This window comes from Gorilla gorilla, chromosome 19, assembly GCF_029281585.2.
Source record: "Gorilla gorilla gorilla isolate KB3781 chromosome 19, NHGRI_mGorGor1-v2.1_pri, whole genome shotgun sequence".
Taxonomy (NCBI): domain Eukaryota; kingdom Metazoa; phylum Chordata; class Mammalia; order Primates; family Hominidae; genus Gorilla; species Gorilla gorilla.
Window position 1 is genome coordinate 53,699,270 of NC_073243.2, and position 15,882 is coordinate 53,715,151.

At 43.5% G+C, this 15,882-nt stretch overlaps 1 protein-coding gene and 1 pseudogene across 1 annotated transcript in view; both read left to right on the forward strand.

Annotated features, from left to right (window-relative positions):
- LOC109023845 (uncharacterized protein C5orf67) overlaps positions 1-10,431 on the forward strand; it is a 96,283-nt gene extending 85,852 nt beyond the window's left edge. The window contains exons 5-6 of the mRNA XM_063700445.1: positions 6,250-6,413; positions 8,435-10,431. Coding sequence (XP_063556515.1) covers positions 6,250-6,413; positions 8,435-8,449 — 179 coding nt within the window. The 3' untranslated portion in view covers positions 8,450-10,431. The remainder of the gene's footprint in view (positions 1-6,249; positions 6,414-8,434) is intronic.
- Positions 10,432-15,071: 4,640 nt separating this feature from the next.
- Positions 15,072-15,588, forward strand: LOC101136368 (large ribosomal subunit protein uL24-like; annotated as a pseudogene).
- Positions 15,589-15,882: the final 294 nt, after the last annotated feature.

Sequence of the window (15,882 nt, forward strand, 5' to 3'; positions counted from 1 at the left end):
TACGTCCCTTAGAGAGGTTTGGCAGCCAAAGCTCAGAGTTTCAGTGGCCTGCTGAACATTACAGAGCCAGGAAGTGGCAGAACCAGGAATATACCCCTGATCAATCTGTATGTAAAATCTGTGCTCTTTTCTCTCCACTATACTGCCTGAAAGATAAGGACTTATTCAGGCTGGCAATTGGGAGAAGAGCATTGGTGCAGAGTAATCTGAAAGTGTGGTGTATTTGGGGTGGGGCCAGCGATGGGGTATGTCTGCAACAGAAGAAGCACATGGCAGAGACTGAGCAGGCAGGAGAGGGGCTGGACAGAAAGGGAGTGGAAATGCGGCTCTCACCTGGAGGCAATGGGAAGAAGCAGAAGAGTGACAGCATCCAATGTGGGTTTCAGAAGGTTGAGATTGGCAGCAGGGTGATGGCTGGACTCTCAGTGAGGGGTGTGGATGCTGGAGAAGAGGAAACCCCTTAAGAGGCTAGTCCAGAGAAATCTTTCAAACGTGTGGCTAATACCAACTGAGTCCCCAACTTTAAATGCATAAAGCTTCCCCATGGCCTTTGGGATGAAGTAGAAGCTCCTAAGCAAACCCCACAAGCCCCTTCATGACAGTCCTGATGCCTTTCCAGCCACCTCTCCCAGAGCTTCCAGCCCACTAAGCCGCCCATGGTTCTTTGAATGTTTGCTGTTTTCTTTGCTGACAGTGGCTTTCTCAGGTTTGGCAAACTTACTCTCAAGCTTCAAATTTCAGGTCAAATGTTCTCCCATGCGAGAAGTCTTTCCCTATTATCTGGCAGGGATTGACCCTGCCACCCCACACAGCTCTTCAAACATGCCTTTATGAAAATGGATTTCATCTCATTTTATAATGGCTCCCCTTCTTGTCTGTTCCTGAGCTTCTGGAGGGCAATGAGTATGTCTGGTTCATCTTTAATTCCCATTATTTAGCTTTGTACTTGGTGTATAAAAGATGCTTCATAACCAGAACCCTCTTCCCCAGCATTCATGGGGCTGGGAGAAAGACTGAAATTAGTCACAGGTTACCCCTGTTCTCCCTCTGCCTGACACCCCAGCTCCATCTAGAACCACAGGAAATTCTGCACACATGTGCATACGAACTATCTGACTCCTCCGTCCAGCCTCTGTCCCTCCCCGCTGCAAACAGCCACCTGTTGCCACTTTCAAGCCTACAGGCATGCACTCCAGCAATGGAGAATACACGTGGGGGCATGGATCTGTGGGAGAGTCCCACGTCAGCCCTGGAAGCAGGCTCAGGCCATTTGGACAGGGAATCCACAGTTCTAGGTATGGAAACATGGCCTGGAATTGGGGTGTGTGGGCCCATGGTGGCAATGTCCTGTAGGTCCTATGGACTTCTTGACTTGTGGTTAGCGGTGTAACCAGAGAAAGGACAGAGCCAAGCCCTCCACCGTGTGGAGCACAGATCACTCAGCTTTAAACGCTGTTTATTATGCTATAAAATATGTGAGACAGTGAAGATCTGAGATGAAATATTAAGGTGAGAGAAGTAGGGCTACTTTGAGAGAATACACTATTTAAAAGGATGATACCACAATCCCTAGTGGCCAGTGGCTGAGTTGAGAAAAAGAGAGAGACAGAGAGAGGGAGAGAGAGAGAGAGAGGGAGAGAGAGCGGCGGAGGAGGTGGGGTGGGGGTGCGGAATTGAAGATCACTGCAGGCTCTGTTGGTGGTAAGAATGTATTGTATTATTAGCTCAGAAGGGAGGAACATGTGTGAGGGTGAATTCAGTATTAGACAAGATAAAACATTTAGGGAGAAAAGTTCAGTAGTTGGATATGCAGCATTGAGAGTCCAGGACAGAGGCTGAGGTTAGAAATAAGGATTTGGTAGGCTTTAAGCACACAGGTGACCTTTGAAATTACAGATGTGACCAAATCGCCCAAGGAGAGAGTATAGAGTAGAAAGAGGCTGACAAAGGGAGCTACTGAACAGCTGACAAAGGGAGTCCATGAAGAACACTGAAGGGAAGCAGCCAGGGAGATATATGGGAATCCAGTGCAGAGGGGGTGATGGAGGCTATTGGAGCCAGACAACAATTTCATCAAGGCAAAAGAAAATCACGCTGCCAGTCACCAAGTCACACATGGGAAAGGCTGAACAGTGTCATGGGATTTTAATAAAGAGGAGGTTGCTGGTGACCTTCTTGAGAACAATTTCAGGGAGTGATGGCAGCTGAGAAAAGCCATGCTGTATCGAGGAGTAAGTGGAAGGCGAAGATGAGACAGTGTCCAGTTAGCTCCTCAAGAAGTTGGGATATGGAAAAAATAAACAAACAAACAAAACCAGCCACAACTTGAGGATGACACAATTTAGGAATGGTTATTATGTTTCCTGGTTGTGTTTCTTTTTAATATGGGAGAGCCTAGAGCATTTATATGTGGCGAGGGCAAAGAGATGAATAAGAAGGGAAAGTCAAAGGTACAGGAAATAGATGGAAACTCAGTGGAGCAAGGTTCCTGGTACAGATGGGGTTTCCCGGGGAGCAGATGAGGATTCTTGGGCAGGAGGTTTATCAGGCAGTGCTCTGGGAATCAATGCCTGGGTAAGAAGGGAAGAAAGGAGGGTGGGGTGAAGGGAGCAGTGGGGCTATGATGCAGCCACAATGAAGGCCTCAGCCAAGTTCATGGGGAGCTCTGAAGCTGAGGCAGCCCTCGGGTTTACCCAGAGTTGGGGCCAGGGGCCCAGCCTTTCTAGCCCCACATCAGACAGTCATTGGAGCTTTGCTGCCCTGGGAAGGGAGTGTGACCTGGGGCAAGGGGACTCTGCTCAGTCAAAGCACTCCTTAAGGACAGCTGGCAGCTGAGGGCCTCTGCCACAGCCAGGCTTCCAGCAGCTGAAGCCACAGATTCTCACGTTTGGAAGGGGACTCCAGGCTGCAAATCTGCATCAGTCAAGTTTTAACCAGTAAAACCGCATCAGAAGGAGACAGATATTAACAGATTTATTGCACAGAATTGGTTTGCCTGATTATGGGGACTGGATAGGCAAGTCTGAAATCAATAGGGCAGGCTGTCAGAAAAGACAGACTTCAACTCTTGGACACGGGCCAAAGTTGCTCTGCACAGTCAGAATTTCTTCATCAGGAAGCCTCAGTTCTGCTCTGAAGGCCATTCAATGGAGTGAACCAGGCCCCCAGATAATCTGGAACAATCTCCCTTACTTAAAGACAGCTTTAAAGCCTCAACATCCATGTCTTCCTCGTCCATGTTTTTTCTTCAGGAGCAGGGGAAATGTTTCATTGCCTTTACACGCTCTCTTTCCAATCTTCCCAACTTCCCCATCTCCACCTGTCAGGGCTCCCTGGACTTCCCTCACCCCACTCCCTACCCCCTCTCTCTGCCACTACCCATCACGCACCTCAACTAGCCAGGACAGAGAGCCCTCCACTAAACCGCTGTCTCTACAACTCCAGCTCCACTTCCTTCTGCCCTCAGCCCACCCTCAGAGCTGAGTGGAGGTGAGACAGGAGGTGTAGAGCTGTGGGCTGGCCTCCACCCAGAGTCCCAGATGGCTGCCCCTCTGTGAGGATTCAGCTTCCACTGGAGCCTCATGAGGAGCACAGCATTGTCACTTCTGGCGCAATGAAGAGCCTATCGAGTATCTGTTTCAGACTTCAGTTTAAGAGGATTAAAATTTGTCAAATGCGATCTGCTGTAGGCTGTCATTTGGAGTATAAATAAGGTCACTGTATAGCAAAGCTTGTGTTGTTTAATCACAGAGGGTGAGACTCACCTATTTTGCTTTTTAGATCAGAAAGTAGGCCTCCGGTCATGCACAATGAAGAAGAAAGTGCCCCCTCAACCCTCAAAATAATTCAAATGGCAAGCAAGGCAGATTGTAAATGACTTAGTTACTTTGGGCAGTTTTCCAAGATCAAAGGTAAAACTGCTGGGATGCCAAATTCTTAAATGTCATCATCTTCATAAGCAACTTCCCATACAGACGATTATTCTGCATGTAGAAGCAAGTTTGCATCATACGTGCTATTACTGGCATAAACCTATTTTTGGCAGTTTAATGAAATCTGTCGCTTTCTCCCTCCCCATAACCCATTTCCTGACTCTTCCTCCATCTAAGAGAAACCCACCCAAGCCCAGAGCATACAGAAAAGGCATCAGGCAAAATTAGCTCTAATGGATTAGGATCAGGACTTGAGAAGCAAAGGATAAAACCTAATCTTGGTCATCTCTGGCTTGTTCTTGGTTTTCAAACAATGTCTCCTTAGAAAGCCAAGTTCCCCAGAGTGGTGGAGGAGTTTAATTTTTCTCCCTACCTTGGATTTTCCTCAAGTCACGTATTAACAGGACTTCAAAACTCCTCTTTTAACAGCTGAATTATCACAGGTATAATTTGAAAAGAACCAGTAGGATGAAACAAGTCAAGAATCTGGAGGTTAGGTGGGAAGAGAAGAAACATAAAGTTAATATGGTTTTGATCACTTTGTTTCTTTGACATTGGCTTTCGTCTACAACTATTTTTTGCTTAGAGTAATTATGTTTTTTTTTTCAATTAAAGTACAAGTTCAGCTACCTTGTTTTTCTATCATCCCCTTCATCTCTCTTTCCCCATTTTTTGGAGATGAGTTCTGGGGTAGATAAAATATAAGATAAACACAGAATTTGAAAAGGTGATGGTTCCCTGTTTAACCTGCCAATTTGGCAGTGCTTGAAGTTAATGTGGACAGCCGTGTCAAGGGCACTAACACAGCTAGCAGCTTCTCTCTGGCAGCCTACTCTGGAGGAGAAGCATGTGAAGGCTGGGCCTCCAAAGCACAAGCCCTAGAGGCCGGAGGTGGTGGCAAAGGGATCCATCTAATTCCAGTACAGACCAGTGAGTCAAACACTTGCACAAAGAGGATGATCTCCGGGAACCATCGGTGCTACTGAAGCCAGGAACAAGTGGGCCAGAAAGCCTCATCCTGCCAGAGCAGTCAGCTTAATGACTTAATTACACCCCAGCCTACACTGCTCTGCCTCCGAATCTAGGCTACTTAAAAGGGCTCAGCAGGGAGGTGCTCCAGCCTGGGGTGGCCAGAACGCTGCTCTGGCCACAGGCAAAGTGGAATCTAGAGGCAAGTGCCACCCCTGCCTCTGCTCTGTCCAGCTGTGTGACCTGGAGTAGGTTCTGGACCCACTCTGGGCCTAGTTTCCCCAGTGAAACGGGCTGCTCTGAGGATAAATAAAATAATGCATGTACAGTGCCTCTCTCGATGCCATTCCTCTTCCTCTGTCATGCTGTCCTCCAAAATGGTTCTGGGGTTTGTGGGGCCTGGAGACAGAAGAATATTCCAGGGACCATGGAGGAGAACATCACTGTAGAAAGGCAGGCAAAGAGCAGGGAATGCCAACTCTCACATCCTACCACAGGCCCCAAACACAACTCATAATTATGCTCAGATAGTGTCTCCGTTCACTTGTGTTGCTGTAAAGGAATACCGGAGGCTGGGGAATTTATAAAGAAAAGAGGCTGATTGGCTCATGGTTCTGCAGGGTGCACAAAAAGCATGGCACCAGCACCCGCTTTTGGTGAAGGCCTCAGGCTGCTTCCACTCTTGGGGGAAGGGGAAGGGGAGCCAGTGTGTACAGAGATCACGGGGTGAGACAGGAAGCCAGAGACAGGGGAAGGTGCCAGGATTTTTCTAACAACCAGTTCTAGCTAGGATCTAATAGAGCGAGAACTCACTTACCTCCAAGGGAGGGCATTAATCTCCTCCTGAGGGATCTGTCTTCCTGACCCAAACGCCTTCCTTTCGCCCCGCCTCTCACATTGGGGATCAAATTTCAATATGTGGTGTGGAAAGGTCAAGTATCCAAACCATAGCAAACAGTCTTAATCTATGTTCTTTTACATATTCAAGGAACAACCAAGCTGTTAAAAACCCATCTACAGAAGTATGTCAGAGCCAACATAGCCAAAAGAGGGCTGGGAAATGCAGTTTTCCTGGGATATTGAGTTTTTCAAAAATATTTCAGAAGTTTTACTCTTGGAATTGTTTCCAGAACTGGTTTACCAGCCACTTAAAAACATTAATCATACCTTAATTTTAGCCCCAAACAGTATTACCCTATTGAGTTATTCATCTTGACAATAAATGACTTTTTAAAAATGCTAACAATGTATTTTTCAAAAGAAGAAGATTTGCCAGTGCTGAGGAAATTCTAAACACAGTCATCAAGTTCTGAAGGAAATTCCCAAAGAAGAATTTTGATGATTTCAGGTGATGGTGGCAGTGTCCCAGAGAAGGGAAAGCATGGCATTCTGGGAGCACAGGGCCAGGAGCACCTGGGTTTGAATGTCAACTCCCCATTTTCCAGCCCTTGGACATGTTACTTGTCTGGACATCAGCCTCAGAATAATAATAGCCCTGAGCTTCAGGTTAAGGTAAGGATTCAAAAAAGTCATGTATATAGAAGACACAGCACACAAAACATGTGTACAATCCATTTTTCCTCTTCTTACCCATGTTTTGAATACAACTGCACTCAGTTAGATGTATGAAAATAATATTAAAAATTATAATAGCTAATGTTATTGAGTAATGACTGCATGCTGGGTCCTACCTTAAGTGCTTTATGTGTATCAACCCAGGTAGTCCTCACAACATCCTATGTGGTAGGTACTATTATTATCCTATTTTGTAGATGTGGAAACTGAGGGACTGAGAGGTTGAGGAATGTGTCAAAGGTCATACAGCAAGCAAACTGCAGAGTCAGGATTTCCAAACCTGGGAGTCTAGGTCCACTACTGGCACAACATTTTACATACTGCCCTTGTTAGGCATTAGTCATTACTTCATTATTACACTTTATGCATTCCTCAGGGGTGTGTGGATGGGAGTGTGAGCGTGTGTGTGTCTGTGTGTGTGTGCATGCATGCACACATGATATGGAAAAGAGAATCCAAGCAGGTGGGGTGGATGACCAGGCTGGATGAGAGCTCCTCTTGATGCCTGTGCTCTGATTACACCAACCAATCTTAACATAGAAGAGTTTTTCTTTAAGAACTTTCTTGGATGCAAACAAAGCCAAGAGCCACAGCAGAAGATTATCAGCTGTCCCTCACCAGCAGCTTGAGCTGCAATCACTCCTAAGTATCACTTAGGACTGAAGATAGTTTTTGAACTAACCTAGTTGTAGGTAGTTGTTCTTTTTAGTATGCTATAATTTCATACGAGTTGTCTCATATCATCCCATTTTACTGATGATGATTTGAAGGGAGAATCACTTGCCAAAGATCGCCCAGATAATAGCTAGAGAAAGCTATTGAATCAGGTTTCTTTCTACCATATTGCACAATCCCTTTCCTTCTTGGAGGAGTGAAGCTGTCACCTAATGTCTTCCCCCTAGTTTTGTTTTCACTTTCACCCTCTTTCTGGAGGCCACATTGACACCTAGAAAGGTGGAGAATGTGATGCAGAGAGCTGCATGGCGTGAAAGAGAAAGGTGGAGGAGCAGCAGGGCCCTGGGACTGGATGGCTGTTATGGGTGGAGGCCCTGGCTGCTGGCCTTCTATATCCCATAACCAGCCAAGTGACCCATTTTTTTCCAGCCCTGCCCACACAGCATTCACTGTTAATCCTGAGTGGCCATTGGCTGACTGCAGGAGCAGAGCTCCCAAATGCCCTGTGCAGCAGTGACCTTGACACAGCATAGGAAAAGCACTCAACTCTTGGCTCTGCATAGGCCTTTACCCCGGTGCGGCTTAGCACTGCCCTTCCCTAGGGACAGAAGTGACCACACAATGCAGAAGAGTGATGATGGATTTCCCAGAACCCCAGGCTCATTCTCTTTCCCTCTGACTCCAGGTCAAAACCTATACCCATTACCATGTTCATGCCATTGTTTCTGATTCTTCAGACTTAATATCTGTCATATATATATATATATATATATATATATATATATATATATTTTTTTTTTTTTTTTTTTTTTTTTAATTACACATGGCTCAGTCCTGAGCACCGTGCATCTTGTTGGGCAATCAAGGAGCTTGCCTTCATGCAAATAAGCTTGGAAAATGAAGCTGGCTGGATGTGTGGAAATATTCTAGGTGCAAACAGGGCTTGTTTACATACATTTTGCCCTAGAAAAACATCTGTTGGAAAAGCAATGGCTTGGAGCTGTAACATATAAATATACTTTCTCTAACTCTGTTGATTATGTTCAGCATAATGTTAGTATCTTTTAATTAAGCAGTCTTATTTATTACATTATTATATGTTATCTTATTTTTAAATAATCTCATCTGTTTATCTTGTCTACTTAGCTAAACTGTAAACTCCTTTGGGGGTATTAAAAAAGTCTTTCTTTCTCTTGTGTTTCTCAATAATCCGTGACATAACAATATAGACAATTGTCATTCTTTTTGACCATTCATCATCTGAAACTTCTTCCTCTCTTTAGGAAATTCTCTTATGAGACAGAGCCCAGCTCCTCCTGTAGAAGCTGAAATTCCAGACACTGGACTTCCCAGTCTCCCTTGCCACTAGATATGGACACGTGATCAAGATTCCACCAATCAGATGGTCTTTGGATCTGCTAGTGACAAAAAGAAAGGAACATGCCGAATCCATTCTGGCAGATTTAAGACACAATGGCAGATACATCCAGTTCCCAGAGGCAGCAGGGCCAGTGGTTCTAGCATCGGCATCCAAGAACACTTGCTGATGGTGCAGATGGTGTGAGCTGCAGTGTCCAGCTGCAGTATGGCTGCTATGGTGTCCTCAATGAATGAATCCTGCAGTGGAATTTACAGTGTTGTTCCTGGCTGCACAGTCTTCAAGCCTTTTTCTCTGGATACGCTAGGAATTCTTTGAGTTTCCCAGTGTCCTTTCAATAAATTCTTCTTCCTAAATTAAGTACTGCCTATTTCTGTGGCTTGCAACAAAGCATCCCAAAAGATACAATATTAAATTACTAATTAAGAACTTCTGACACTTCTCCTCGTCTTTATGAAATTTCAGAAGCCCCTCCCCCCAAAGAATATGTATGCAAATAGGGAGGCAGAAACGGACAGAGACTATTTAGGGGACAAGGAATAGGAGAGTTTTGTTGAAGCAGAAAGTTCATATAGAAGAATAATGGGAAATGAGGCTTCCAAACTAGATTGTAGATATTGTGGAGGACCTTAAAAAGCCAGACTAAAGAATTTGGGGTTAGCCTACAGGATTGGGGAAATGTGTGCAAAATTAGAGAATTTGGAGTTGTGGCTACGATCAGTCACTTCAGAGTGTCTTCAGCACAATATTCCCCCCAAATGATGGGTAGAACCTGCATATACAGAATATTAACATGGAATAAAGGATTGGAAGTCATATATGTTTGAGAAATAGTGGCTTGATTGAGATTCAAACAATTTCTCTATCCTGATAAACAAAGTGAATTTCCTAGAAGACGCATTCAGCAGGCAACATTTCTCTAACTTATTGGACCTTGGGATTTATACTCTTTCAGCACGTGGGCCCAAGAGGCCCAAGAAGCCATCCTGGAAAAGGCTGTTTTTTCCTTGGTGACTGCTGGTTAAGAGAGCAAAAGGGATGCAGAATGAGCAAGGGGGGCAGGGAAAGGTTCAGAACTTGAAGAGGCCTTAAAAGAGTAGATGCGCTGAGACACAGGCAGTTAGGAGAAGGGGAAACTGGAGGAAAGAAGTTGGAAGGAAAGAAGACAAGTTACCCAAGACCCTCTAAATTTTACAGAGAATCAGCCTGGTTTCCAGCTCCTGGCTTAATTTTAACAATTCAGCCTAATGCTTTGTCAGCCTCATGTGAGTATGTCAGATACCTAGGGAATCTCTCGGAGACACTCTTGGGGCATGAAAAATGTAAATAATAGACCAGGCCTCTGCCTTGAGCCACGAGGCAGCTTCCAGGAAATAAAGGCAAGGGGACAAAGTTAGACTAGACGCAACCTGTGCCATCAAGCAAACTTTCTTACACCCTGGTCACTCCCCAAAGCTACCTGAAGGTTCCATGAAATACTTCCACAAACTGCCTGCTATTGCGAAGGTTTGCAGGATCTAGGCATATTTGAACAAAGTTAAAATGACGACTGCAAAGACCACAACAGTTAGGAAAGCTTTTTGTTGTAAGAAACAGAATACTTGACTGACTGAGTCTTATACCCTAAGGACATTTCTTATTTGCGAAACAAAAAGTCCAGAAGTGAGAGGTCCTGGGGTTGGTTTAAACACTTTCTAACATTTACATCTGCCATTCTTAGCATCTTGGCGTTTGGTCTGCACACCTATCTCCTCATGACTGCAATATGGCTGCTGAAACTCCAGGCATGATGACCCAATTCAAGGCACAAAGAAAAGAAAAGAAAAGAAGAGTGATTTCAGCACCTCTCCTTCTTTTATGTCTGTCCCTTTTATCTGGAAAATAAAATCCTTCTCTAAAGTCTCTCAGTAGACGTCTCTTCACGTTTCCTTGGCCTTTTAGTATGTGAGTACTCCTGGCACCAGGGTGTTTAGAAACACTGGGGTTTTTGTTTTAATCTATAATGGAAGACAAGCAAGGGAGCAGGGGAGTAGAAATGGCTGCCTGATCAGCCAAATAATAACAGTCACTATGAAGGCTACGTAGAAAACAATTATAACAAAAAAAGCCCATGATAAGCCACTAAGTAAATAAAAAGCAGGATTAAACCATTGTATATGCACTATGGTTACAATCAAGCAATAGTACAGATGAATGAAGGGAAAACACTAGAAAAAATTAGTTTAAAAAAACACATAAAATTTTACCCTTCTAAAAATGTTGATGGAAAGAGGCCAGAGGCCCCATGCAGGGGAATTAATCCTGATTTCATGATCAATCCAATGGCTTACTTGGGTGAACTTTGAGTAAGTCAGCCCAAATGCAGAGCATGTGAGCTGCAGGAATACAACTGCAAGAGCTGATCATTGCTGCCTGTGGCTGCTTCCTGACCTCATGCTGAGCCCCTCTTTTGGCTTTTATGTAACTGTTCCCATGCACTGTATGACCTCAAGGTGAACACCCGGTCATAGTGACTGTCTCAGGGGTGTGCAGTGGTCAGCTTCAATACAGGAAGAAGTCTGACAAGTCTCTGAGCATTATTTTTTTATTAGTCTAATAGTACAAAACTTGGAAACACAAATAGATTGGACCAGAGAACCAGACAAGGGGTGCCAACCTTTTCTCAGTTAGCAAAATATGTGAGAAAAAAAAGAAAAAGAAAAATGCATATTACCCATGGTAGTAATTTGTCAATATACTATTTTAACTGGTCACTTTTTTGGGATTTATTTTGGATGGCCAAAGTTATCCTTAAGAAATAACTGGATAGTAGCCTGGACAATTCAAGGCCCAGTGGTGCCCGGATACTTAAAAAGAAAGGGGAGAGTGTCAGAGAATCTCAAAAGGGAAGTGACCTTTCGCCCAGGGCCATGCCCTTGCCCTGAAATCCTGCTTGGAGCAGGACCCAGGACTGAACACAATTCCAGATGTAGCTGACCTGCTAAGACAAGTGTGGGACCAAGACACTAAACGATGCATTAGAGGACATCTAATTTCAGAAAGTCTTTAGACAAGGACTTCTAGCACATTATTATGGCTTAACTGGATGGCATCCCAATTCAGGAGAGAAAGTTCTTCAAGTTAGGAGATCAGGGTCACATTCTGATGTTGCCAACTGTGTGACCTGAACACGGCTGAATCTCAGTTTCATTAACCAACCACATATAGGATGTGTAATGCACACCTCACAGGCTGGTCTTAAGTATGAAGTTTGATTGCTGAGAAGAGTGAGAAGAGGATGATTACTACCTCAGTTTACTTATCTGTAAAATGAGGATAATAATGTTATAATACTTAGATTAGAAGGTTGCTATGAGGACTACATGAGTTAATACGTGAAAAGTGCTTAGAATAGGGAAAGAATGTAAGCAGCCAGGATGTAAATACATAGAATGTAAGTATTCAGAAATGTTAGCTGTCATTCTTCTTCCTTTATTTCTATCATCATGTATTAACTTATGACTATTTTTTCTTAAGCAGGAAACAAGTTTATCTAACAATCTTTCCTATTATTCCCTCCAAATCTCCTTAAAATCTAAAACCCAATTTTCAAAACAACATTTTTTTTCTATTTAGTTGTTTAGGTTTACATTGGTCTAGTAGCAGATTGCTTGATCCTTATAAACCCATTTGTTAAGTCGTTCTCAGAACATACATTTGGAAAACTATTAAATGGAAACATAAACCTTTTTCCCCCACTGCAACTATGCATCTACTTTTTCATAATTACTCAAACCTGGAATTAGGTATCCAGTTTCAATAGTCTAGTACATTTAAATCCTGAGGACAGATTTTGATCCGTCCTGTATAAACACTAGCACCTGCTGGTTATAACTACACCCCCTGTGGACTCTCCAGAACTACCTCCGTAAGTGAATCACTGAAAGGGTGCTCTACTGCCCTTGTGTCTCTGTTACGCCTGTGTTTCTAACCAGTCTTTATATATTACTGAGTTTTCTTTTATCTTCACTTTTTTTGTTTGTGATTTAGTCAAGACCAAAGGTCACTATCTCTATTCCAGGTATCAGAAAATAAGTGACAGAAAGTGGAGGCCTTAAGTGACTCGCCCAAGGTGCCACGTGTTGGTTCAGTAGTGGAGTTTGGACTCAAGCTGATCCTAGGGGTGGGTCCTCTGAAGTATACCAGTCAATCAGAAGGGACTCCTCTGTGAGTTTTGTTCTTTAAGTTTTAGGAAGTAAGGGCCAGGCATGCTGGCTCAAGCCTGTAATCCCAGTACTTTGGGAGGCTGAGGGAGGTGGATCACGAGGTCAGGAGTTCGAGACCAGCCTGACCAACATGGTGAAACCCCGTCTCTACTAAAAGTACAAAAAAAAAAATTAACCAGGCATGGTGGTGCGTGCCTGTAATCCCAGCTACTCAGGAGGCTGAGGCAGGAGAATCGCTTGAACCTGGGAGGTGGAGGTTGCTGTGAGCCGAGATCACGCCATTGCACTCCAGCCTGGGCGACAGAGTAAGACTCCGTCTAAAAAAAAAAAAATTTAGGAAGTAAGGCTACAGTCTGGGTTGGAGCTGGTCCAAGGAAAGGGTCAAACTCTGTCTTGAAACAGGAGGTCACAGGAGCTGTGTACAAGTGACACAGGCCATTCACACTTGGCTCACAGTGTAACACTACAGACTTTCAGAAGTGTAGAAGAGCTGTTTGGATAAAAATCTTGGAAGGAATGACATATAATGTATTAGAAGATTCCTCAGTATTTGACATATGTGAGTTTCATCTGCAATGATTTGGCAACCGCCATTAATTTTCTTTCCCATCAGTAAATGGTAACCTCATACGGATGGCATTTTTCTTTGCTGCTCCTTGGAAGAGCCAAGGTCACATTCCAGAGAAGGATGCTTGCCTTGCAAAGCATGCCATTCTTGAGGCAAGATAAAGAGAGAGTTAATATTTGAAGACATTGTCAACTTCATTGACAACTAACAAACTTACCTAACTTTTATTGTTGCTGTAACTTGTCCCCTTTCCCAGAAAAGTGTGATAAGAAGAGGAGTAAGACTGCTCAGACTAATGAAGGAACAATGGTTTGATAGAATTCAGTTTAGTTTTTCACAACTACTGTTTGTATTCTGGGGCTGTGTGAGTTTTATATGGCATCTAGTGAGTGTCTATTTTTGAAATGCTGTGTGATTTATTCAAATTTTGGGCATTCTTTCTGCTCGACAATGCTGGGGGGTAAGGGATATGGTAAAAAAGAATCAGGAAGGATGTCACTTGTGGTTCCTTCTAGTTTTGCTCGCACTGCTTAAGTTAAGGAATCCTTGCTTAAGTCAAGGAATCCTTGACTTTTAGAGCCAAATGGAAGTTGAAGTGCTATAACCCAACTCACTCCATTCTTTATCCAGTTCAGAAACTAATTGCTCCACAACCCTAACAGATAGCTCTACAACTGTGCTTGGTGTCTCTAGTGATAGGGAGATGAATATTACAAGTGACTATCAATTCAATTATTGGAACCATCCTACTGTAAAAAAAAAGTTATTTTCTTTTTTTGACCCAAGTTGACTCTTTGCAATATCCCCCCATTAACTCTAGTACTGCCCCTAGAGTGAGAGAGAGCAGTATAGCAGAATGACAATGATCACAGCTCTGGAGCCAGATGGCCTGAGTTCAAATCCAAGTTCTTCCACTTCTTTGCTGGGCGCCTGTGCCTCATTGTCCCCACCAGAAAAATGTTAATTCTATTGGTGCCTACTTGATAGGGTGGTCATGAGGAAAAAATGGGTTTATATGTGTAAAGAATTTAAACAATGTATGGGACTTGGTAGGCACACAATTAATGCTAGCTATTGGCAACATTATTTCATCTCCTCATATGCCTTTTTTTTTTGAGACAGAGTCTTGCTCTGTTGCCAGGTTGGAGGCTGAAGTGCAGTGGCGTGATCTCGGTTCACTGCAATCTCTGCCTCCTGGGTTCAAGCAATTCTCCTGCCTCAGCCTCCCAAGTACCTGGGACTATAGGCACATGCCACCACACCCAGCTAATTTTTGTATTTTTAGTAGAGACAGGGTTTCACCATGTTGGCCAGGATGGTCTCAATTTCTTGACCTCATGATCCACCTGCCTCAGCCTCCCAAAGTCACATACCCTCTCTTTAAAAAAAAAAAAAAATGCTATTTGAGGCACTGCACTGAATGTATTCTGAAGCTCTGTTCAGTGAATGCCATGATTGTTAAGTAATGTCTGCCACTGGTAGAAGATAAAATGATGTCACATATGTCACATACTTGCCATCTGTCATCCAATCCTGTTTTCTCATGACAGTTTTAAAAATATTAAATAAAATAGCAAAATTTCCTGTCTTAGCCTCTCATCCAGGCTAAAGCACCTAGTAGAAATACTGAAGTCTGTAAATTCTGGTTGATATCAAAAGATGACCCCTCAAGGCATCCTTGAAGTGGCCTTAAAATTAGAGCAAGAAAGAGCATTTTATTTTTTCATTTATTACCTTTTATTAAATACCTCTGGCTCTTCCCTTTTGCGGCTATCACCGAAGCGGGAGCGGCCAAAATGAAGTTTAATCCCTTTGTGACTCCCAACCGAAGCAAGAACCGCAAAAGGCATTTCAATGCACCTTCCCACATTCGAAGGAAGATTATGTCTTCCCCTCTTTCCAAAGAGCTGAAACAGAAGTACAACGTGTGATCCATGCCCATCCGAAAGGGTGATGAAGTTCAGGTTGTACGTGGACACTATAAAGGTCGGCAAATTGGCAAAGTAGTCCAGGTTTACAGGAAGAAATATGTTATCTACATTGAAAGGGTGCAGCGGGAAAAGGCTAATGGCACAACTGTCCACGTAGGCATTCACCCCAGCAAGGTGGTTATCACTAGGCTAAAACTGGACAAAGACCGTGAAAAGATCCTTGAACAGAAAGCCAAATCTCGCCAAGTAGGAAAGGAAAAGGGCAAATACAAGGAAGAAACAATTGAGAAGATGCAGGAATAAAGTAATCTTATATACAAGCTTTGATTAAAACTTGAAACAAAGAAAAAAAAAATACCTGTGAATACCCAAGAGTGCCATAATTATTTGGAATCTCTCTAAAAACACTGATTTTTCACAACTTAATAATTAAATTAGTTTTCTCCTACCACCCATTGCACACACATTGCTGTTGGCGTGTGGTGTGTTGCTGTGGAGAGAACATTAGATGGGGAGTTAGGGAGTGTTATGGCCCGAATTATGTCTCACCAAATTTCATATGTTGAGGCCCTAACCCCTAGTCGGACTCTATTTAGAGACAGGGTCTTTAAGGAGGTAATTAAGCTTGAATGAGGTGATAAGGATGGCA